The 22,500-nt window shown below is 52.9% G+C and overlaps 1 protein-coding gene across 1 annotated transcript in view; it reads right to left on the minus strand.

The window, feature by feature from the left end:
• Position 1: 1 nt before the first annotated feature.
• The window catches only part of LOC148133969 (nucleoside diphosphate kinase B-like), a 27,669-nt gene continuing 5,170 nt past the window's right edge, over positions 2-22,500 (minus strand). The window contains exons 2-5 of the mRNA XM_087985717.1: positions 21,596-21,716; positions 8,825-8,926; positions 1,782-1,894; positions 2-262 (exon numbers count right to left, since the gene is read on the minus strand). Coding sequence (XP_087841843.1) covers positions 145-262; positions 1,782-1,894; positions 8,825-8,926; positions 21,596-21,712 — 450 coding nt within the window. The 5' untranslated portion in view covers positions 21,713-21,716 and the 3' untranslated portion in view covers positions 2-144. The remainder of the gene's footprint in view (positions 263-1,781; positions 1,895-8,824; positions 8,927-21,595; positions 21,717-22,500) is intronic.

Raw genomic sequence — 22,500 nt, forward strand, 5'->3', positions numbered from 1 at the left:
GTGTATTTCCTGCAGTTTTATTCAGGCTGCTGTGCAGACAAGGGGGGGGGGGGCCAGAACTGCTGCTGGTCACGGGCGGGGGGGGTGCGAAGAGTGACAGTCTCTCGCTCGGTGAACCCCTGGGCGTGAGAGGCGGACGCTGCCTCACTCGTAAAGGTAGCCCTCCATGCAGCTCTTCCACTCGATCAGCTCCTCAGGTTTGAACCAAAGAGCCACTTCCTTCTTGGCTGTTTCCAGGGAATCACTGCCGTGGATAATGTTCCTGACGGAGAGGGGGGTGGGGAGAGAGGTCAGAGAGCACAGCAAGATCCCACTGACAGCAGACCGGTGGCAGACCGGAGAGCTGTGTACGGTAACCCTCCCTCTGCCGTTTCCACCTTTCCCTGCCCATTTGTCACTACATCCGAATCCAAAAGGAAAATGGGGAACTGTGCACGGTGCTCCGAGTGTGGGGTCTGACCGAGGGGAGACCGGGGAACTGTGCACAGTGCTCCGAGTGACCGAGGAGAGACCGGGGAACTGTGCACGGTGCTCCGAGTGACCGAGGGGAGACCGGGGAACTGTGCACGGTGCTCCGAGTGACCGAGGGGAGACCGGGGGAACTGTGCACGGTGCTCCGAGTGACCGAGGGGAGACCGGGGAACTGTGCACGGTGCTCCGAGTGGGGTCTGACCCGAGGGGAGACCGGGGGAACTGTGCACGGTGCTCCGAGTGACCGAGGGGAGACCGGGGAACTGTGCACGGTGCTCCGAGGGGGTCTGACCGAGGGGAGACCGGGGAACTGTGCACGGTGCTCCGAGTGACCGAGGGGAGACCGGGGAACTGTGCACGGTGCTCCGAGTGACCGAGGGGAGACCGGGGAACTGTGCACGGTGCCCTCCGAGTGTGGGTCTGACCGAGGGGAGACCGGGGAACTGTGCACGGTGCTCCGAGTGACCGAGGGGGAGACCGGGGGAACTGTGCACGGTGCTCCGAGTGGGTCTGACCGAGGGGAGACCGGGGGAACTGTGCACGGTGCTCCGAGTGACCGAGGGGAGACCGGGGAACTGTGCACGGTGCTCCGAGTGTGGGTCTGACCGAGGGGAGACCGGGGAACTGTGCACGGTGCTCCGAGTGACCGAGGGGAGACCGGGGAACTGTGCACGGTGCTCCGAGTGTGGGTCTGACCGAGGGGGAGACCGGGGGGGAACTGTGCAACGGTGCTCCGAGTGTGGGTCTGACCGAGGGGAGACCGGGGAACTGCGCACGGTGCTCCGAGTGACCGAGGGGAGACCGGGGAACTGTGCACGGTGCTCCGAGTGACCGAGGGGAGACCGGGGAACTGTGCACGGTGCTCCGAGTGTGGGTTCTGACCGAGGGGAGACCGGGGAACTGTGCACGGTGCTCCGAGTGACCGAGGGGAGACCGGGGAACTGTGCACGGTGCTCCGAGTGACCGAGGGGAGACCGGGGAACTGTGCACGGTGCTCCGAGTGACCGAGGGGAGACCGGGGAACTGTGCACGGTGCTCCGAGGTGACCGAGGGGAGACCGGGGAACTGTGTGCACGGTGCTCCGAGTGACCGAGGGGAGACCGGGGAACTGTGCACGGTGCTCCGAGTGTGGGGTCTGACCGAGGGGAGACCGGGGGAACTGCGCACGGTGCTCCGAGTGACCGAGGGGAGACCGGGGAACTGTGCACGGTGCTCCGAGTGACCGAGGGGAGAGACCGGGGAACTGTGCACGGTGCTCCGAGTGTGGGTTCTGACCGAGGGGGGAGAGGGAGACTGGAATTTCACCGTACCTGCCGACTTGAACACAGAGATCTCCACGAATTGTTCCTGGTTTGGAATCCACCGGATTTGTCTCTCCCATCATGTCTCTCACCACCTTAACAATACTATGTCCTTCCCAACACTGCAGTTTGTAATAAACAGAGAAAAATTCAGTTTGCATGTCTGTAAAGCATAATTTCAGTCCACAGATATCTCCCTGAGAGAGAGAGAGAGGGGACTGAGAGACACCAGTCAGTGTACAGATATCTCCCTGAGAGAGAGAGAGGGGACTGAGAGACACCAGTCAGTGTACAGATATCTCCCTGAGAGAGAGGGGGGACTGAGAGACACCAGTCAGTGTACAGATATCTCCCTGAGAGAGAGAGAGGGGACTGAGAGACACCAGTCAGTGTACAGATATCTCCCTGAGAGAGAAGGGGGACTGAGAGACACCAGTCAGTGTACAGATATCTCCCTGAGAGAGAGAGAGAGGGGACTGAGTGACACCAGTCAGTGTACAGATATCTCCCTGAGAGAGAGAGAGAGGGGACTGAGAGACACCAGTCAGTGTACAGATATCTCCCTGAGAGAGAGGGGACTGAGAGACACCAGTCAGTGTACAGATATCTCCCTGAGAGAGAGGGGACTGAGAGACCCCAGTCAGTGTACAGATATCTCCCTGAGAGAGAGGGGACTGAGAGACCCCAGTCAGTGTACAGATATCTCCCTGAGAGAGAGAGAGGGGACTGAGAGACACCAGTCAGTGTACAGATATCTCCCTGAGAGAGAGGGGACTGAGAGACACCAGTCAGTGTACAGATATCTCCCTGAGAGAGAGAGAGGGGACTGAGAGACACCAGTCAGTGTACAGATATCTCCCTGAGAGAGAGGGGACTGAGAGACCCCAGTCAGTGTACAGATATCTCCCTGAGAGAGAGGGGACTGAGAGACCCCAGTCAGTGTACAGATATCTCCCTGAGAGAGAGAGAGGGGACTGAGAGACACCAGTCAGTGTACAGATATCTCCCTGAGAGAGAGAGAGGGGACTGAGAGACACCAGTCAGTGTATAGATATCTCCCTGAGAGAGAGAGGGGAGACTGAGAGACACCATTCAGTGTACAGATATCTCCCTGAGAGAGAGAGAGGGGACTGAGAGACACCAGTCAGTGTACAGATATCTCCCTGAGAGAGTGAGGGGACTGAGAGACACCAGTCAGTGTACAGATATCTCCCTGAGAGAGGGAGGGGACTGAGAGACACCAGTCAGTGTACAGATATCTCCCTGAGAGAGGGGGGACTGAGAGACACCAGTCAGTGTACAGATATCTCCCTGAGAGAGAGAGAGGGGGGACTGAGAGACACCAGTCAGTGTACAGATATCTCCCTGAGTGAGAGGGGGGACTGAGAGACACCAGTCAGTGTACAGATATCTCCCTGAGAGAGAGAGAGAGGGGACTGAGAGACACCAGTCAGTGTACAGATATCTCCCTGAGAGAGAGAGAGAGGGGACTGGGAGACACCAGTCAGTGTACAGATATCTCCCTGAGAGAGAGAGAGAGAGGGGGGACTGAGAGACACCAGTCAGTGTACAGATATCTCCCTGAGAGAGAGAGAGAGGGGACTGGGAGACACCAGTCAGTGTACAGATATCTCCCTGAGAGAGAGAGAGAGGGGACTGGGAGACACCAGTCAGTGTACAGATATCTCCCTGAGAGAGAGAGAGAGGGGACTGGGAGACACCAGTCAGTGTACAGATATCTCCCTGAGAGAGAGGGGACTGAGAGACACCAGTCAGTGTACAGATATCTCCCTGAGAGAGAGAGGGGACTGAGAGACACCAGTCAGTGTACAGATATCTCCCTGAGAGAGAGGGGAGGGGACTGAGAGACACCAGTCAGTGTACAGATATCTCCCTGAGAGAGAGAGGGGACTGAGAGACACCAGTCAGTGTACAGATATCTCCCTGAGAGAGAGAGAGAGGGGGGACTGAGTGACACCAGTCAGTGTACAGATATCTCCCTGAGAGAGAGGGGACTGAGAGACACCAGTCAGTGTACAGATATCTCCCTGAGAGAGAGAGGGGGGACTGAGAGACACCAGTCAGTGTACAGATATCTCCCTGAGAGAGAGGGGACTGAGAGACACCAGTCAGTGTACAGATATCTCCCTGAGAGAGAGAGGGGGGACTGAGAGACACCAGTCAGTGTACAGATATCTCCCTGAGAGAGAGGGGACTGAGAGACACCAGTCAGTGTACAGATATCTCCCTGAGAGAGAGGGGACTGAGAGACACCAGTCAGTGTACAGATATCTCCCTGAGAGAGAAGGGGGACTGAGAGACACCAGTCAGTGTACAGATATCTCCCTGAGAGAGAGAGAGAGGGGACTGAGTGACACCAGTCAGTGTACAGATATCTCCCTGAGAGAGAGAGGACTGAGAGACACCAGTCAGTGTACAGATATCTCCCTGAGAGAGAGAGAGGGGGGACTGAGAGACACCAGTCAGTGTACAGATATCTCCCTGAGAGAGAGGGGACTGACAGACACCAGTCAGTGTACAGATATCTCCCTGAGAGAGAGAGAGAGGGGACTGAGAGACACCAGTCAGTGTACAGATATCTCCCTGAGAGAGAGAGAGAGGGGACTGAGAGACACCAGTCAGTGTACAGATATCTCCCTGAGAGAGAGGGGGGACTGAGAGACACCAGTCAGTGTACAGATATCTCCGCGAGAGAGAGGGGACTGAGAGCCACCAGTCAGTGTACAGATATCTCCCTGAGAGAGAGGGGACTGAGAGACACCAGTCAGTGTACAGATATCTCCCTGAGAGAGAGAGGGGGGACTGAGAGACACCAGTCAGTGTACAGATATCTCCCTGAGAGAGAGGGGACTGAGAGACACCAGTCAGTGTACAGATATCTCCCTGAGAGAGAGGGGACTGAGAGACACCAGTCAGTGTACAGATATCTCCCTGAGAGAGAAGGGGGACTGAGAGACACCAGTCAGTGTACAGATATCTCCCTGAGAGAGAGAGAGAGAGAGGGGACTGAGTGACACCAGTCAGTGTACAGATATCTCCCTGAGAGAGAGAGGACTGAGAGACACCAGTCAGTGTACAGATATCTCCCTGAGAGAGAGAGAGAGGGGACTGAGAGACACCAGTCAGTGTACAGATATCTCCCTGAGAGAGAGAGAGAGGGGACTGAGAGACACCAGTCAGTGTACAGATATCTCCCTGAGAGAGAGGGGACTGACAGACACCAGTCAGTGTACAGATATCTCCCTGAGAGAGAGAGGGGACTGAGAGACACCAGTCAGTGTACAGATATCTCCCTGAGAGAGAGAGAGGGGGGACTGAGAGACACCAGTCAGTGTACAGATATCTCCCTGAGAGAGAGAGAGAGGGGACTGAGTGACACCAGTCAGTGTACAGATATCTCCCTGAGAGAGAGAGAGAGGGGACTGAGAGACACCAGTCAGTGTACAGATATCTCCCTGAGAGAGAGAGGGGACTGAGAGACACCAGTCAGTGTACAGATATCTCCCTGAGAGAGAGAGAGTGGGGGGACTGAGAGACACCAGTCAGTGTACAGATATCTCCCTGAGAGAGAGAGAGAGGGGACTGAGAGACACCAGTCAGTGTACAGATATCTCCCTGAGAGAGAGGGGACTGAGAGACACCAGTCAGTGTACAGGTATCTCCCTGAGAGAGAGAGGGGACTGAGAGACACCAGTCAGTGTACAGATATCTCCCTGAGAGAGAGAGGGGGGGGACTGACAGACACCAGTCAGTGTACAGATATCTCCCTGAGAGAGAGAGGGGGGGGGACTGAGAGACACCAGTCAGTGTACAGATATCTCCCTGAGAGAGAGGGGGGACTGAGAGACACCAGTCAGTGGACAGATATCTCCCTGAGAGATAGAGAGGGGACTGAGAGACACCAGTCAGTGTACAGATATCTCCCTGAGAGAGAGAGAGGGGACTGAGAGACACCAGTCAGTGTACAGATATCTCCCTGAGAGAGAGAGGGGGGGGACTGAGAGACACCAGTCAGTGTACAGATATCTCCCTGAGAGAGAGAGGGGACTGAGAGACACCAGTCAGTGTACAGATATCTCCCTGAGAGAGAGAGAGGGGGGACTGAGAGACACCAGTCAGTGTACAGATATCTCCCTGAGAGAGAGGGGACTGAGAGACACCAGTCAGTGTACAGATATCTCCCTGAGAGAGTGAGAGAGGGGACTGAGAGACACCAGTCAGTGTACAGATATCTCCCTGAGAGAGAGGGGACTGAGAGACACCAGTCAGTGTACAGATATCTCCCTGAGAGAGAGGGGAGACTGAGAGACACCAGTCAGTGTACAGATATCTTCCTGAGAGAGGGGACAGAGAGACACCAGTCAGTGTACAGATATCTCCCTGAGAGAGAGGGGACTGAGAGACACCAGTCAGTGTACAGATATCTCCCTGAGAGAGAGAGAGGGGACTGAGAGACACCAGTCAGTGTACAGATATCTCCCTGAGAGAGAAGGGACTGAGAGACACCAGTCAGTGTACAGATATCTCCCTGAGAGAGAGGGGGGACTGAGAGACACCAGTCAGTGTACAGATATCTCCCTGAGAGAGAGAGAGGGGACTGAGAGACACCAGTCAGTGTACAGATATCTCCCTGAGAGAGAAGGGGGACTGAGAGACACCAGTCAGTGTACAGATATCTCCCTGAGAGAGAGAGAGAGGGGACTGAGTGACACCAGTCAGTGTACAGATATCTCCCTGAGAGAGAGAGAGAGGGGACTGAGAGACACCAGTCAGTGTACAGATATCTCCCTGAGAGAGAGAGGGGACTGAGAGACACCAGTCAGTGTACAGATATCTCCCTGAGAGAGAGAGAGTGGGGGGACTGAGAGACACCAGTCAGTGTACAGATATCTCCCTGAGAGAGGGGGGACTGAGAGACACCAGTCAGTGTACAGATATCTCCCTGAGAGAGAGAGAGAGGGGGGACTGAGTGACACCAGTCAGTGTACAGATATCTCCCTATGAGAGAGGGGACTGAGATACACCAGTCAGTGTACAGATATCTCCCTGAGAGAGAGAGAGAGGGGGGACTGAGAGACACCATTCAGTGTACAGATATCTCCCTGAGAGAGAGAGAGGGGGGACTGAGAGACACCAGTCAGTGTACAGATATCTCCCTGAGAGAGAGAGAGAGGGGGGACTGAGTGACACCAGTCAGTGTACAGATATCTCCCTATGAGAGAGGGGACTGAGATACACCAGTCAGTGTACAGATATCTCCCTGAGAGAGAGAGAGAGGGGGGACTGAGAGACACCATTCAGTGTACAGATATCTCCCTGAGAGAGAGAGAGGGGGGACTGAGAGACACCAGTCAGTGTACAGATATCTCCCTGAGAGAGAGAGAGGGGGGACTGAGAGACACCAGTCAGTGTACAGATATCTCCCTGAGAGAGAGGGGACTGAGAGACACCAGTCAGTGTACAGATATCTCCCTGAGAGAGAGAGAGGGGGGACTGAGAGACACCAGTCAGTGTACAGATATCTCCCTGAGAGAGAGAGGGGGGGGACTGAGAGACACCAGTCAGTGTACAGATATCTCCCTGAGAGAGAGGGGGGACTGAGAGACACCAGTCAGTGTACAGATATCTCCCTGAGAGAGAGAGAGTGGGGGGACTGAGAGACACCAGTCAGTGTACAGATATCTCCCTGAGAGAGGGGGGACTGAGAGACACCAGTCAGTGTACAGATATCTCCCTGAGAGAGAGAGGGGACTGAGAGACACCAGTCAGTGTACAGATATCTCCCTGAGAGAGAGAGAGGGGGGACTGAGAGACACCAGTCAGTGTACAGATATCTCCCTGAGAGAGAGGGGACTGAGAGACACCCGTCAGTGTACAGATATCTCCCTGAGAGAGAGGGGACTGAGAGACACCAGTCAGTGTACAGATATCTCCCTGAGAGAGAGGGGAGACTGAGAGACACCAGTCAGTGTACAGATATCTCCCTGAGAGAGAGGGGACTGAGAGACACAAGTCAGTGTACAGATATCTCCCTGAGAGAGAGAGGGGAGACTGAGAGACACCAGTCAGTGTACAGATATCTCCCTGAGAGAGAGGGGAGACTGAGAGACACCAGTCAGTGTACAGATATCTTCCTGAGAGAGGGGACAGAGAGACACCAGTCAGTGTACAGATATCTCCCTGAGAGAGAGGGGACTGAGGGACACCAGTCAGTGTACAGTCATCTCCGCGAGAGAGAGGGGACTGAGGGACACCAGTCAGTGTACAGATATCTCCCTGAGAGAGAGGGGACTGAGAGACACCAGTCAGTGTACAGATATCTCCGCGAGAGAGAGGGGACTGAGAGACACCAGTCAGTGTACAGATATCTCCCTGAGAGAGAGGGGACTGAGGGACACCAGTCAGTGTACAGATATCTCCCTGAGAGAGAGGGGACTGAGAGACACCAGTCAGTGTACAGATATCTCCCTGAGAGAGGGGGGACTGAGAGACACCAGTCAGTGTACAGATATTTCCCTGAGAGAGAGGGGGGGACTGAGAGACACCAGTCAGTGTACAGATATCTCCCTGAGAGAGAGGGGACTGAGGGACACCAGTCAGTGTACAGATATCTCCCTGAGAGAGAGGGGACTGAGAGACACCAGTCAGTGTACAGATATCTCCCTGAGAGAGAGGGGGGGACTGAGAGACACCAGTCAGTGAACAGATATCTCCCTGAGAGAGAGGGGACTGAGAGACAACAGTCAGTGTACAGATATCTCCCTGAGAGAGAGAGAGGGGACTGAGAGACACCAGTCAGTGTACAGATATCTCCCTGAGAGAGAGGGGACTGAGAGACACCAGTCAGTGTACAGATATCTCCGCGAGAGAGAGATGGGAGACTGACAGACACCAGTCAGTGTACAGATATCTCCCTGAGAGAGAGAGAGGGGAGACTGATAGACACCAGTCAGTGTACAGATATCTCCGCGAGAGAGAGATGGGAGACTGACAGACACCAGTTCCTGTATCCATCCCACCCCCAAACTCACCATGGCCACAAATGGTCCCGCGGCAGTGAATTTGCAGAGTCCACTGTAGAATGGTTTGTCTTTGAGATCAATGTAATGCTGTTTGGCCATCTCTTCCGTGGGCTGGGGACAGCGAAAGAGAAAGAGAGAGAGAGAGAGAGAGAGATAGAGACAGAGAGAGAGAGAGAGAGAGCGTTACAAAATGATCTGTGTTTCATATATTTTGATGCAGCGTTACGGTGAGGGGTGTGGGGTATATCAGTGTGTTACAGTGAGGGGTGTGGGGTATATCAGTGTGTTACAGTGAGGGGTGTGGAGTATATCAGTGTGTTACAGTGAGGAGTGTGGGGTATATCAGTGTGTTACAGTGAGGGGTGTGGGGTATATCAGTGTGTTACAGTGAGGGGTGAGGGGTATATCAGTGTGTTACGGTGAGGGGTGTGGGATATATCAGTGTGTTACAGTGAGAGGTGTGGGGTATATCAGTGTGTTACAGTGAGGGGTGTGGGGTATATCAGTGTGTTGCAGTGAGGGGTGTGGGGTATATCAGTGTGTGACAGTGAGGGGTGTGGGGTATATCAGTGTGTTACAGTAAGGGGTGTGGGGTATATCAGAGTGAGGGGTGTGGGGTATATCAGTGTGTTACAGTGAGGGGTGTGGGGTATATCAGTGTGTTACAGTGAGGGGTGTGGGGTGTATCAGTGTGTTACAGTGAGGGGTGTGGGGTATATCAGTGTGTTACAGTGAGGGGTGTGGGGTATATCAGTGTGTTACAGTGAGGGGTGTGTGATATATCAGTGTGTTACAGTGAGGGGTGTGGGATATATCAGTGTGTTACAGTGAGGAGTGTGGGGTTTATTAGTGTGTCACAGTGAGGGGTGTGGGGTATATCAGGGTGTTACAGTGAGGGGTGTGGGGTATATCAGTGTGTTACAGTGAGGGGTGTGGGGTATATCAGTGTGTTACGGTGAGGGGTGTGGGATATATCAGTGTGTTACAGTGAGGGGTGTGGGGTATATCAGTGTGTTACAGTGAGGGGTGTGGGGTATATCAGTGTGTTACAGTGAGGGGTGTGGGGTATATCAGTGTGTTACAGTGAGGGGTGTGGGATATATCAGTGTGTTACAATGAGGGGTGCGGGGTATATCAGTGTGTTACAGTGAGGGGTGTGGGGTATATAAGTGTGTTACGGTGAGGGGTGTGGGATATATCAGTGTGTTACAGTGAGGGGTGTGGGGTATATCAGTGTGTTACGGTGAGGGGTGTGGGGTATATCAGTGTGTTACAGTGAGGGGTGTGGGGTATATCAGTGTGTTACAGTGAGGGGTGTGGGATATATCAGTGTGTTACAGTGAGGGGTGTGGGGTATATCAGTGTGTTACAGTGAGGGGTGTGGGGTATATCAGTGTGTTACGGTGAGGGGTGTGGGGTATATCAGTGTGTTACAGTGAGGGGTGTGGGGTATATCAGTGTGTTACAGTGAGGGGTGTGGGATATATCAGTGTGTTACAGTGAGGGGTGTGGGGTATATCAGTGTGTTACAATGAGGGGTGTGGGGTATATCAGTGTGTTACAGTGAGGGGTGAGGGGTATAACAGTGTGTTACAGTGAGGGGTGTGGGATATATCAGTGTGTTACAGTGAGGGGTGTGGGGTATATCAGGGTGTTACAGTGAGGGGTGAGGGGTATATCAGTGTGTTACGGTGAGGGGTGTGGGATATATCAGTGTGTTACAGTGAGAGGTGTGGGGTATATCAGTGTGTTACAGTGAGGGGTGTGGGGTATATCAGTGTGTTACAGTGAGGGGTGTGGGGTATATCAGTGTGTTACAGTGAGGGGTGTGTGATATATCAGTGTGTTACAGTGAGGGGTGTGGGATATATCAGTGTGTTACAGTGAGGAGTGTGGGGTTTATTAGTGTGTCACAGTGAGGGGTGTGGGGTATATCAGGGTGTTACAGTGAGGGGTGTGGGGTATATCAGTGTGTTACAGTGAGGGGTGTGGGGTATATCAGTGTGTTACGGTGAGGGGTGTGGGATATATCAGTGTGTTACAGTGAGGGGTGTGGGGTATATCAGTGTGTTACAGTGAGGGGTGTGGGGTATATCAGTGTGTTACAGTGAGGGGTGTGGGGTATATCAGTGTGTTACAGTGAGGGGTGTGGGATATATCAGTGTGTTACAATGAGGGGTGCGGGGTATATCAGTGTGTTACAGTGAGGGGTGTGGGGTATATAAGTGTGTTACGGTGAGGGGTGTGGGATATATCAGTGTGTTACAGTGAGGGGTGTGGGGTATATCAGTGTGTTACGGTGAGGGGTGTGGGGTATATCAGTGTGTTACAGTGAGGGGTGTGGGGTATATCAGTGTGTTACAGTGAGGGGTGTGGGATATATCAGTGTGTTACAGTGAGGGGTGTGGGGTATATCAGTGTGTTACAGTGAGGGGTGTGGGGTATATCAGTGTGTTACGGTGAGGGGTGTGGGGTATATCAGTGTGTTACAGTGAGGGGTGTGGGGTATATCAGTGTGTTACAGTGAGGGGTGTGGGATATATCAGTGTGTTACAGTGAGGGGTGTGGGGTATATCAGTGTGTGACAGTGAGGGGTGTGGGGTATATCAGTGTGTTACAGTGAGGGGTGTGGGGTATATCAGTGTGTTACAGTGAGGGGTGTGGGATATATCAGTGTGTTACAGTGAGGGGTGTGGGATATATCAGTGTGTTACAGTGAGGGGTGTGGGGTATATCAGTGTGTTACAGTGAGGGGTGTGGGGTATATCAGGGTGTTACAGTGAGGGGGGTGGGGTATATCAGTGTGTTACAGTGAGGGGTGTGGGGTATATCAGTGTGTTACAGTGAGGGGTGTGGGGTATATCAGTGTGTTACAGTGAGGGGTGTGGGGTATATCAGTGTGTTACAGTGAGGGGTGTGGGGTATATCAGGGTGTTACAGTGAGAGGTGTGGGGTATATCAGTGTGTTACAGTGAGGGGTGTGGGGTATATCAGTGTGTTACAGTGAGGAGTGTGGGGTATATCAGTGTGTTACAGTGAGGGGTGTGGGGTATATCAGGGTGTTACAGTGAGGGGTGTGGGGTATATCAGTGTGTTACAGTGAGGAGTGTGGGGTTTATTAGTGTGTCACAGTGAGGGGTGTGGGGTATATCAGGGTGTTACAGTGAGGGGTGTGGGGTATATCAGTGTGTTACAGTGAGGGGTGTGGGGTATATCAGTGTGTTACAGTGAGGGGTGTGGGATATATCAGTGTGTTACAGTGAGGGGTGTGGGGTATATCAGTGTGTTACAGTGAGGGGTGGGGTATATCAGTGTGTTACAGTGAGTGGTGTGGTGTATATCAGTGTGTTACAGTGAGGGGTGTGGGGTATATCAGTGTGTGACAGTCAGGGGTGTGGGGTATATCAGGGTGTTACAGTGAGGGGTGTGGGGTGTATCAGTGTGTTACAGTGAGGGGTGTGGGGTATATCAGTGTGTTACAGTGAGGGGTGTGGGATATATCAGTATGTTACAGTGAGGGGTGTGGGGTATATCAGAGTGAGGGGTGTGGGGTATATCAGTGTGTTACAGTAAGGGGTGTGGGGTATATCAGAGTGAGGGGTGTGGGGTATATCAGTGTGTTACAGTGAGGGGTGTGGGATATATCAGTGTGTTACAGTGAGGGGTGTGGGGTATATCAGTGTGTTACAGTGAGGGGTGAGGGGTATATCAGTGTGTTACAGTGAGGGGTGTGGGGTATATCAGTGTGTTACAGTAAGCGGTGTGGGGTATATCAGAGTGTTACAGTAAGGGGTGTGGGGTATATCAGAGTGAGGGGTGTGGGGTATATCAGTGTGTTACAGTGAGGGGTGTGGGATATATCAGTGTGTTACAGTGAGGGGTGTGGGGTATATCAGTGTGTTACAGTGAGGGGTGTGGGGTATATCAGTGTGTTACAGTGAGGGGTGTGGGGTATATCAGTGTGTTACAGTAAGCGGTGTGGGGTATATCAGAGTGAGGGGTGTGGAATATATCAGTGTGTTACGGTGAGGGGTGTGGGGTACATCAGTGTGTTACAGTGAGGGGTGTGGGGTATATCAGTGTGTTACAGTGAGGGGTGTGGGGTATATCAGAGTGAGGGGTGCGGGGTATATCAGTGTGTTACAGTGAGGGGTGTGGGGTATATCAGTGTGTTACAGTGAGGGGTGTGGGGTATATCAGTGTGTTACAGTGAGGGGTGTGGGGTATATCAGTGTGTTACAGTGAGGGGTGAGGGGTATATCAGTGTGTTACAGTGAGGGGTGTGGGGTATATCAGTGTGTTACAGTAAGCGGTGTGGGGTATATCAGAGTGTTACAGTGAGGGGTGTGGGGTATATCAGTGTGTTACAGTGAGGGGTGTGGGGTATATCAGTGTGTTACAGTGAGGGGTGAGGGGTATATCAGTGTGTTACAGTAAGCGGTGTGGGGTATATCAGAGTGTTACAGTAAGGGGTGTGGGGTATATCAGAGTGAGGGGTGTGGGGTATATCAGTGTGTTACAGTGAGGGGTGTGGGATATATCAGTGTGTTACAGTGAGGGGTGTGGGGTATATCAGTGTGTTACAGTGAGGGGTGTGGGGTATATCAGTGTGTTACAGTGAGGGGTGTGGGGTATATCAGTGTGTTACAGTAAGCGGTGTGGGGTATATCAGAGTGAGGGGTGTGGGATATATCAGTGTGTTACAGTGAGGGGTGTGGGGTACATCAGTGTGTTACAGTGAGGGGTGTGGGATATATCAGTGTGTTACAGTGAGGGGTGTGGGGTATATCAGAGTGAGGGGTGCGGGGTATATCAGTGTGTTACAGTGAGGGGTGTGAGGTATATCAGTGTGTTACAGTGAGGGGTGTGGGGTATATCAGTGTGTTACAGTGAGGGGTGTGGGGTATATCAGTGTGTTACAGTGAGGGGTGTGTGGTGTATATCAGTGTATTACAGTGAGGGGTGTGGGATATATCAGTGTGTTACAGTGAGGGGTGTGGGGTATATCAGTGTGTTACAGTGAGGGGTGTGGGATATATCAGTGTGTTACAGTGAGGGGTGTGGGGTATATCAGTGTGTTACAGTGAGGGGTGTGGGATATATCAGTGTGTTACAGTGAGGGGTGTGGGGTATATCAGTGTGTTACAGTGAGGGGTGTGGGATATATCAGTGTGTTACAGTGAGGGGTGTGGGGTATATCAGTGTGTTACAGTGAGGGGTGTGGGGTATATCAGTGTGTTACAGTGAGGGGTGTGGGGTATATCAGTGTGTTACAGTGAGGTGTGTGGGGTATATCAGGGTGTTACAGTGAGGGGTGTGGGGTATATCAGTGTGTTACAGTGAGGGGTGTGGGGTATATCAGTGTGTTACAGTGAGGGGTGTGGGGTATATCAGAGTGAGGGGTGTGGGATATATCAGTGTGTTACAGTGAGGGGTGTGGGGTATATCAGTGTGTTACAGTGAGGGGTGTGGGGTATATCAGTGTGTGACAGTGAGGGGTGTGGGGTATATCAGTGTGTTACAGTGAGGGGTGTGGGGTATATCAGTGTGTTACAGTGAGGGGTGTGGGATATATCAGTGTGTTACAGTGAGGGGTGTGGGATATATCAGTGTGTTACAGTGAGGGGTGTGGGGTATATCAGTGTGTTACAGTGAGGGGTGTGGGGTATATCAGGGTGTTACAGTGAGGGGGGTGGGGTATATCAGTGTGTTACAGTGAGGGGTGTGGGGTATATCAGTGTGTTACAGTGAGGGGTGTGGGGTATATCAGTGTGTTACAGTGAGGGGTGTGGGGTATATCAGTGTGTTACAGTGAGGGGTGTGGGGTATATCAGGGTGTTACAGTGAGAGGTGTGGGGTATATCAGTGTGTTACAGTGAGGAGTGTGGGGTTTATTAGTGTGTCACAGTGAGGGGTGTGGGGTATATCAGGGTGTTACAGTGAGGGGTGTGGGGTATATCAGTGTGTTACAGTGAGGGGTGTGGGGTATATCAGTGTGTTACAGTGAGGGGTGTGGGATATATCAGTGTGTTACAGTGAGGGGTGTGGGGTATATCAGTGTGTTACAGTGAGGGGTGGGGTATATCAATGTGTTACAGTGAGTGGTGTGGTGTATATCAGTGTGTTACAGTGAGGGGTGTGGGGTATATCAGTGTGTGACAGTCAGGGGTGTGGGGTATATCAGGGTGTTACAGTGAGGGGTGTGGGGTGTATCAGTGTGTTACAGTGAGGGGTGTGGGGTATATCAGTGTGTTACAGTGAGGGGTGTGGGATATATCAGTATGTTACAGTGAGGGGTGTGGGGTATATCAGAGTGAGGGGTGTGGGGTATATCAGTGTGTTACAGTAAGGGGTGTGGGGTATATCAGAGTGAGGGGTGTGGGGTATATCAGTGTGTTACAGTGAGGGGTGTGGGATATATCAGTGTGTTACAGTGAGGGGTGTGGGGTATATCAGTGTGTTACAGTGAGGGGTGAGGGGTATATCAGTGTGTTACAGTGAGGGGTGTGGGGTATATCAGTGTGTTACAGTGAGGGGTGTGGGGTATATCAGTGTGTTACAGTAAGCGGTGTGGGGTATATCAGAGTGAGGGGTGTGGGGTATATCAGTGTGTTACGGTGAGAGGTGTGGGATATATCAGTGTGTTACAGTGAGGGGTGTGGGGTATATCAGTGTGTTACAGTGAGGGGTGTGGGATATATCAGTGTGGTACAGTGAGGGTTGTGGGGTATATCAGAGTGAGGGGTGCGGGGTATATCAGTGTGTTACAGTGAGGGGTGTGAGGTATATCAGTGTGTTACAGTGAGGGGTGTGGGGTATATCAGTGTGTTACAGTGAGGGGTGTGGGGTATATCAGTGTGTTACAGTGAGGGGTGTGTGGTGTATATCAGTGTGTTACAGTGAGGGGTGTGGGGTATATCAGTGTGTTACAGTGAGGGGTGTGGGATATATCAGTGTGTTACAGTGAGGGGTGTGGGGTATATCAGTGTGTTACAGTGAGGGGTGTGGGGTATATCAGTGTGTTACAGTGAGGGGTGTGGGGTATATCAGTGTGTTACAGTGAGGGGTGTGGGGTATATCAGGGTGTTACAGTGAGGGGTGTGGGGTATATCAGTGTGTTACAGTGAGGGGTGTGGGGTATATCAGTGTGTTACAGTGAGGGGTGTGGGGTATATCAGAGTGAGGGGTGTGGGATATATCAGTGTGTTACAGTGAGGGGTGTGGGGTATATCAGTGTGTTACAGTGAGGGGTGTGGGGTATATCAGTGTGTGACAGTGAGGGGTGTGGGGTATATCAGTGTGTTACAGTGAGGGGTGTGGGGTATATCAGTGTGTTACAGTGAGGGGTGTGGGATATATCAGTGTGTTACAGTGAGGGGTGTGGGATATATCAGTGTGTTACAGTGAGGGGTGTGGGGTATATCAGTGTGTTACAGTGAGGGGTGTGGGGTATATCAGGGTGTTACAGTGAGGGGGGTGGGGTATATCAGTGTGTTACAGTGAGGGGTGTGGGGTATATCAGTGTGTTACAGTGAGGGGTGTGGGGTATATCAGTGTGTTACAGTGAGGGGTGTGGGGTATATCAGTGTGTTACAGTGAGGGGTGTGGGGTATATCAGGGTGTTACAGTGAGAGGTGTGGGGTATATCAGTGTGTTACAGTGAGGAGTGTGGGGTTTATTAGTGTGTCACAGTGAGGGGTGTGGGGTATATCAGGGTGTTACAGTGAGGGGTGTGGGGTATATCAGTGTGTTACAGTGAGGGGTGTGGGGTATATCAGTGTGTTACAGTGAGGGGTGTGGGATATATCAGTGTGTTACAGTGAGGGGTGTGGGGTATATCAGTGTGTTACAGTGAGGCGTGGGGTATATCAGTGTGTTACAGTGAGTGGTGTGGTGTATATCAGTGTGTTACAGTGAGGGGTGTGGGGTATATCAGTGTGTGACAGTCAGGGGTGTGGGGTATATCAGGGTGTTACAGTGAGGGGTGAGGGGTATATCAGTGTGTTACAGTGAGGGGTGTGGGATATATCAGTATGTTACAGTGAGGGGTGTGGGGTATATCAGAGTGAGGGGTGTGGGGTATATCAGTGTGTTACAGTAAGGGGTGTGGGGTATATCAGAGTGAGGGGTGTGGGGTATATCAGTGTGTTACAGTGAGGGGTGTGGGATATATCAGTGTGTTACAGTGAGGGGTGTGGGGTATATCAGTGTGTTACAGTGAGGGGTGAGGGGTATATCAGTGTGTTACAGTGAGGGGTGTGGGGTATATCAGTGTGTTACAGTGAGGGGTGTGGGGTATATCAGTGTGTTACAGTAAGCGGTGTGGGGTATATCAGAGTGAGGGGTGTGGGGTATATCAGTGTGTTACGGTGAGGGGTGTGGGATATATCAGTGTGTTACAGTGAGGGGTGTGGGGTATATCAGTGTGTTACAGTGAGGGGTGTGGGATATATCAGTGTGTTACAGTGAGGGGTGTGGGGTATATCAGAGTGAGGGGTGCGGGGTATATCAGTGTGTTACAGTGAGGGGTGTGAGGTATATCAGTGTGTTACAGTGAGGGGTGTGGGGTATATCAGTGTGTTACAGTGAGGGGTGTGGGGTATATCAGTGTGTTACAGTGAGGGGTGTGTGGTGTATATCAGTGTGTTACAGTGAGGGGTGTGGGGTATATCAGTGTGTTACAGTGAGGGGTGTGGGATATATCAGTGTGTTACAGTGAGGGGTGTGGGGTATATCAGTGTGTTACAGTGAGGGGTGTGGGGTATATCAGTGTGTTACAGTGAGGGGTGTGGGGTATATCAGTGTGTTACAGTGAGGGGTGTGGGGTATATCAGGGTGTTACAGTGAGGGGTGTGGGGTATATCAGTGTGTTACAGTGAGGGGTGTGGGGTATATCAGTGTGTTACAGTGAGGGGTGTGGGGTATATCAGAGTGAGGGGTGTGGGATATATCAGTGTGTTACAGTGAGGGGTGTGGGGTATATCAGTGTGTTACAGTGAGGGGTGTGGGGTATATCAGGGTGTTACAGTGAGGGGTGTGGGGTATATCAGTGTGTTACAGTGAGGGGTGTGGGGTATATCAGAGTGAGGGGTGTGGGGTATATCCGAGTGAGGGGTGTGGGGTATATCAGAGAGAGGGGTGTGGGGTATATCGGAGTGAGGGGTGTGGGGTATATCAGAGTGAGGGCTGTGGGGTATATCGGAGTGAGGGGTGTGGGGTATATCAGAGTGAGGGGTGTGGGGTATATCAGAGTGAGGGGTGTGGGGTATATCAGAGAGAGGGGTGTGGGGTATATCGGAGAGAGGTGTGTGGGGTATATCGGAGAGAGGGGTGTGGGGTATATCAGAGTGACGGGTGTGTGGTATATCAGAGTGAGGGGTGTGGGGTATATCGGAGTGAGGGGTGTGGGGTATATCAGAGTGAGGGGTGTGGGGTATATCAGAGTGAGGGGTGTGGGGTATATCAGAGTGAGGGGTGTGGGATATATCAGAGTGAGGGGTGTGGGGTATATCAGAGTGAGGGGTGTGGGGTATATCAGAGTGAGGGGTGTGGGATATATCAGAGTGAGGGGTGTGGGGTATATCAGAGTGAGGGGTGTGGTGTATATCGGAGTGAGGGGTGTGGGGTATATCAGAGTGAGGGGTGTGGGGTATATCAGAGAGAGGGGTGTGTGGTATATCAGAGTGAGGGGTGTGGTGTATATCAGAGTGAGGGGTGTGGGATATATCAGAGTGAGGGGTGTGGGGTATATCAGAGTGAGGGGTGTGGGGTATATCAGAGAGAGGGGTGTGGGGTATATCAGAGAGAGGGCTGTGGGGTATATCAGAGTGAGGGGTGTGGGGTATATCAGAGTGAGGGCTGTGGGGTATATCAGAGAGAGGGGTGTGTGGTATATCAGAGTGAGGGGTGTGGGGTATATCAGAGTGAGGGGTGTGGGGTATATCAGAGAGAGGGGTGTGGGGTATATCAGAGTGAGGGGTGTGGGGTATATCAGAGTGAGGGGTGTGGTGTATATCGGAGTGAGGGGAGTGGGGTATATCAGAGTGAGGGGTGTGGGGTATATCAGAGTGAGGGGAGTGAGGTATATCAGAGTGAGGGGTGTGGGGTATATCTGAGTGAGGGGTGTGGGGTATATCAGAGTGAGGGGTGTGGGGTATAACAGAGTGAGGGGTGTGGGGTATATCGGAGTGAGGGGAGTGGGGTATATCAGAGTGACGGGTGTGGGGTATATCAGAGTGACGGGTGTGTGGTATATCGGAGTGAGGGGAGTGGGGTATATCAGAGTGAGGGGAGTGGGGTATATCAGAGAGAGGGGTGTGGTGTATATCAGAGAGAGGGGTGTGGGGTATATCAGAGTGAGGGGTGTGGGGTATATCAGAGAGAGGGGTGTGGGGTATATCGGAGAGAGGGGTGTGGGGTATATCAGAGTGAGGAGTGTGGGGTATATCAGAGTGAGGGGTGTGGGGTATATCAGAGAGAGGGGCGTGGGGTATATCGGAGTGAGGGCTGTGGGGTATATCAGAGTGAGGGGTGTGGGGTATATCTGAGTGAGGGGAGTGGGGTATATCAGAGTGAGGGGTGTGGGGTATATCAGAGTGAGGGGTGTGGGGTATATCAGAGTGAGGGGTGTGGGGTATATCAGAGTGAGGGCTGTGGGGTATATCGGAGTGAGGGGTGTGGGGTATATCAAAGTGAGGGCTGTGGGGTATATCAGAGTGAGGGGTGTGGGGTCTATCAGAGTGAGGGGTGTGGGGTATATCAGAGTGAGGGGTGTGGGGTATATCGGAGTGAGGGGTGTGGGGTATATCAAAGTGAGGGCTGTGGGGTATATCAGAGTGAGGGGTGTGGGGTCTATCAGAGTGAGGGGTGTGGGGTATATCAGAGTGAGGGGTGTGGGGTATATCAGAGTGAGTGGCGTGGGGTATATCGGAGTGAGGAGTGTGGGGTCTTTCAGAGTGAGGGGTGTGGGGTATATCAGAGTGAGGGGCGTGCGGTATGTCAGAGTGAGGGGTGTGGGGTATATCAGAGAGAGGGGTGTGGGGTATATCGGAGTGAGGGGAGTGGGGTATATCAGAGTGAGGGGTGTGGGGTATATCAGAGTGAGGGGTGTGGGGTATATCAGAGTGAGGGGTGTGGGGTATATCAGAGTGAGGGGTGTGCGGTATATCAGAGTGAGGGGTGTGGGGTATATCAGAGTGAGGGGTGTGGGGTATATCAGAGTGAGGGGCGTGCGGTATATCAGAGTGAGGGGTGTGGGGTATATCAGAGTGAGGGGTGTGGGATATATCAGAGTGAGGGGCGTGCGGTATATCAGAGTGAGGGGTGTGGGGTATATCAGAGTGAGGGGTGTGGGGTATATCAGAGTGAGGGGTGTGGGGTATATCAGAGTCAGGGGTGTGGGGTATATCAGAGAGAGGGGTGTGAGGTATATCAGAGTGAGGGGTGTGGGGTATATCAGAGTGAGGGGTGTGGGGTATATCAGAGTGAGGGGTGTGGGGTATATCGGAGTGAGGGGTGTGAGGTATATCAGAGTGAGGGGTGTGGGGTATATCAGAGTGAGGGGTGTGGGGTATATCAGAGTCAGGGGTGTGGGGTATATCAGAGAGAGGGGTGTGAGGTATATCAGAGTGAGGGGTGTGGGGTATATCAGAGTGAGGGGTGTGGGGTATATCAGAGTGAGGGGTGTGGGGTATATCAGAGTGAGGGGTGTGGGGTATATCAGAGAGAGGGGTGTGAGGTATATCAGAGTGAGGGGTGTGGGGTATATCAGAGAGAGGGGTGTGGGGTATATCAGAGTGAGGGGAGTGGGGTATATCAGAGTGAGGGCTGTGGGGTATATCAGAGTGAGGTGTGTGGGGTATATCAGAGAGAGGGCTGTGGGGTATATCAGAGTGAGGTGTGTGGGGTATATCAGAGTGAGGGCTGTGGGGTATATCAGAGTGAGGGGTGTGGGGTATATCAGAGAGAGGGCTGTGGGGTATATCAGAGTGAGGGGAGTGGGGTATATCAGAGTGAGGGCTGTGGGGTATATCAGAGTGAGGTGTGTGGGGTATATCAGAGAGAGGGGTGTGGTGTATATCAGAGAGAGGGGTGTGGGATATATCGGAGTGAGGGGTGTGTGGTATATCAGAGAGAGGGGTGTGGGGTATATCAGAGTGAGGGGTGTGGGGTATATCAGAGTGAGGGGTGTGGGGTATATCAGAGTGAGGGGTGTGGGGTATATCAGAGTGAGGGCTGTGGGGTATATCAGAGAGAGGGGTGTGGGGTATATCAGAGAGAGGGGTGTGGGGTATATCAGAGAGAGGGGTGTGGGGTATATCAGAGTGAGGGGTGTGGGGTATATCAGAGTGAGGGGTGTGGGGTATATCAGAGTGAGGGGTGTGGGGTATATCAGAGAGAGGGGTGTGGGGTATATCGGAGTGAGGGGTGTGGGGTATATCGGAGTGAGGTGTGTGGGGTATATCAGAGTGAGGGGAGTGGGGTATATCGGAGTGAGGGGTGTGGGGTATATCAGAGTGAGGGGTGTGGGGTATATCAGAGAGAGGGGTGTGGGGTATATCAGAGAGAGGGGTGTGGGGTATATCGGAGTGGGGGGTGTGGGGTATATCGGAGTGAGGGGTGTGGGGTATATCGGAGTGGGGGGTGTGGGGTATATCAGAGTGAGGGGTGTGGGGTATATCAGAGTGAGGGGAGTGGGGTATATCAGAGTGAGGGGTGTGGGGTATATCAGAGTGAGGGGTGTGGGGTATATCAGAGTGAGGGGTGTGGGGTATATCGGACCTTAACCATTTTCATCGCAATGAGCTTGAATCCTTTCTTTTCCAGACGATGGATGATGTCCCCGATGAGCCCCCTCTGGATCCCATCACTTTTCACGGCAATCATTGTCTTTTCCATGTCTCTGTTAGAGTAAGGACAGCGTCAGTACTGAGGGAGGGCCGCACTGTCGGAGGGGGGTGGATATACTCTAGGCCTTGAGCTCCATAATCCAGGCCCACACTCCCTCCCTCCCTCCCTCCCGGTGCCCAGTACTGAGGGAGGGCCGCACTGTCGGAGGGGGGTGGATATACTCTAGGCCTCGAGCTCCATAATCCAGGCCCACACTCCCTCCCTCCCGGTGCCCAGTACTGAGGGAGGGCCGCACTGTCGGAGGGGGGTGGATATACTCTAGGCCTCGAGCTCCATAATCCAGGCCCACACTCCCTCCCTCCCTCCCTCCCGGTGCCCAGTACTGAGGGAGTGCCGCACTGTCGGAGGGAGATGGATATACTCTAGGCCTTGAGCTCCATAATCCAGGCCCACACTCCCTCCCTCCCGGTGCCCAGTACTGAGGGAGGGCCGCACTGTCGGAGGGACGTGGATATACTCTAGGCCTTGAGCTCCATAATCCAGGCCCACACTCCCTCCCTCCCTCCCTCCCGGTGCCCAGTACTGAGGGAGTGCCGCACTGTCGGAGCGAGATGGATATACTCTAGGCCTTGAGCTCCATAATCCAGGCCCACACTCCCTCCCTCCCTCCCTCCCTCCCAGTTCCCAGTACTGAGGGAGGGCCGCACTGTCGGAGGGAGATGGATATACTCTAGGCCTTGAGCTCCATAATCCAGGCCCACACTCCCTCCCTCCCTCCCTCCCGGTGCCCAGTACTGAGGGAGGGCCGCACTGTCGGAGGGAGATGGATATACTCT

The sequence above is a fragment of the Chiloscyllium plagiosum genome, unplaced genomic scaffold, assembly GCF_037043375.1.
Source record: "Chiloscyllium plagiosum isolate Xiang-an unplaced genomic scaffold, Cpla_swu_hap1 HiC_scaffold_152, whole genome shotgun sequence".
Lineage (NCBI taxonomy): Eukaryota > Metazoa > Chordata > Chondrichthyes > Orectolobiformes > Hemiscylliidae > Chiloscyllium > Chiloscyllium plagiosum.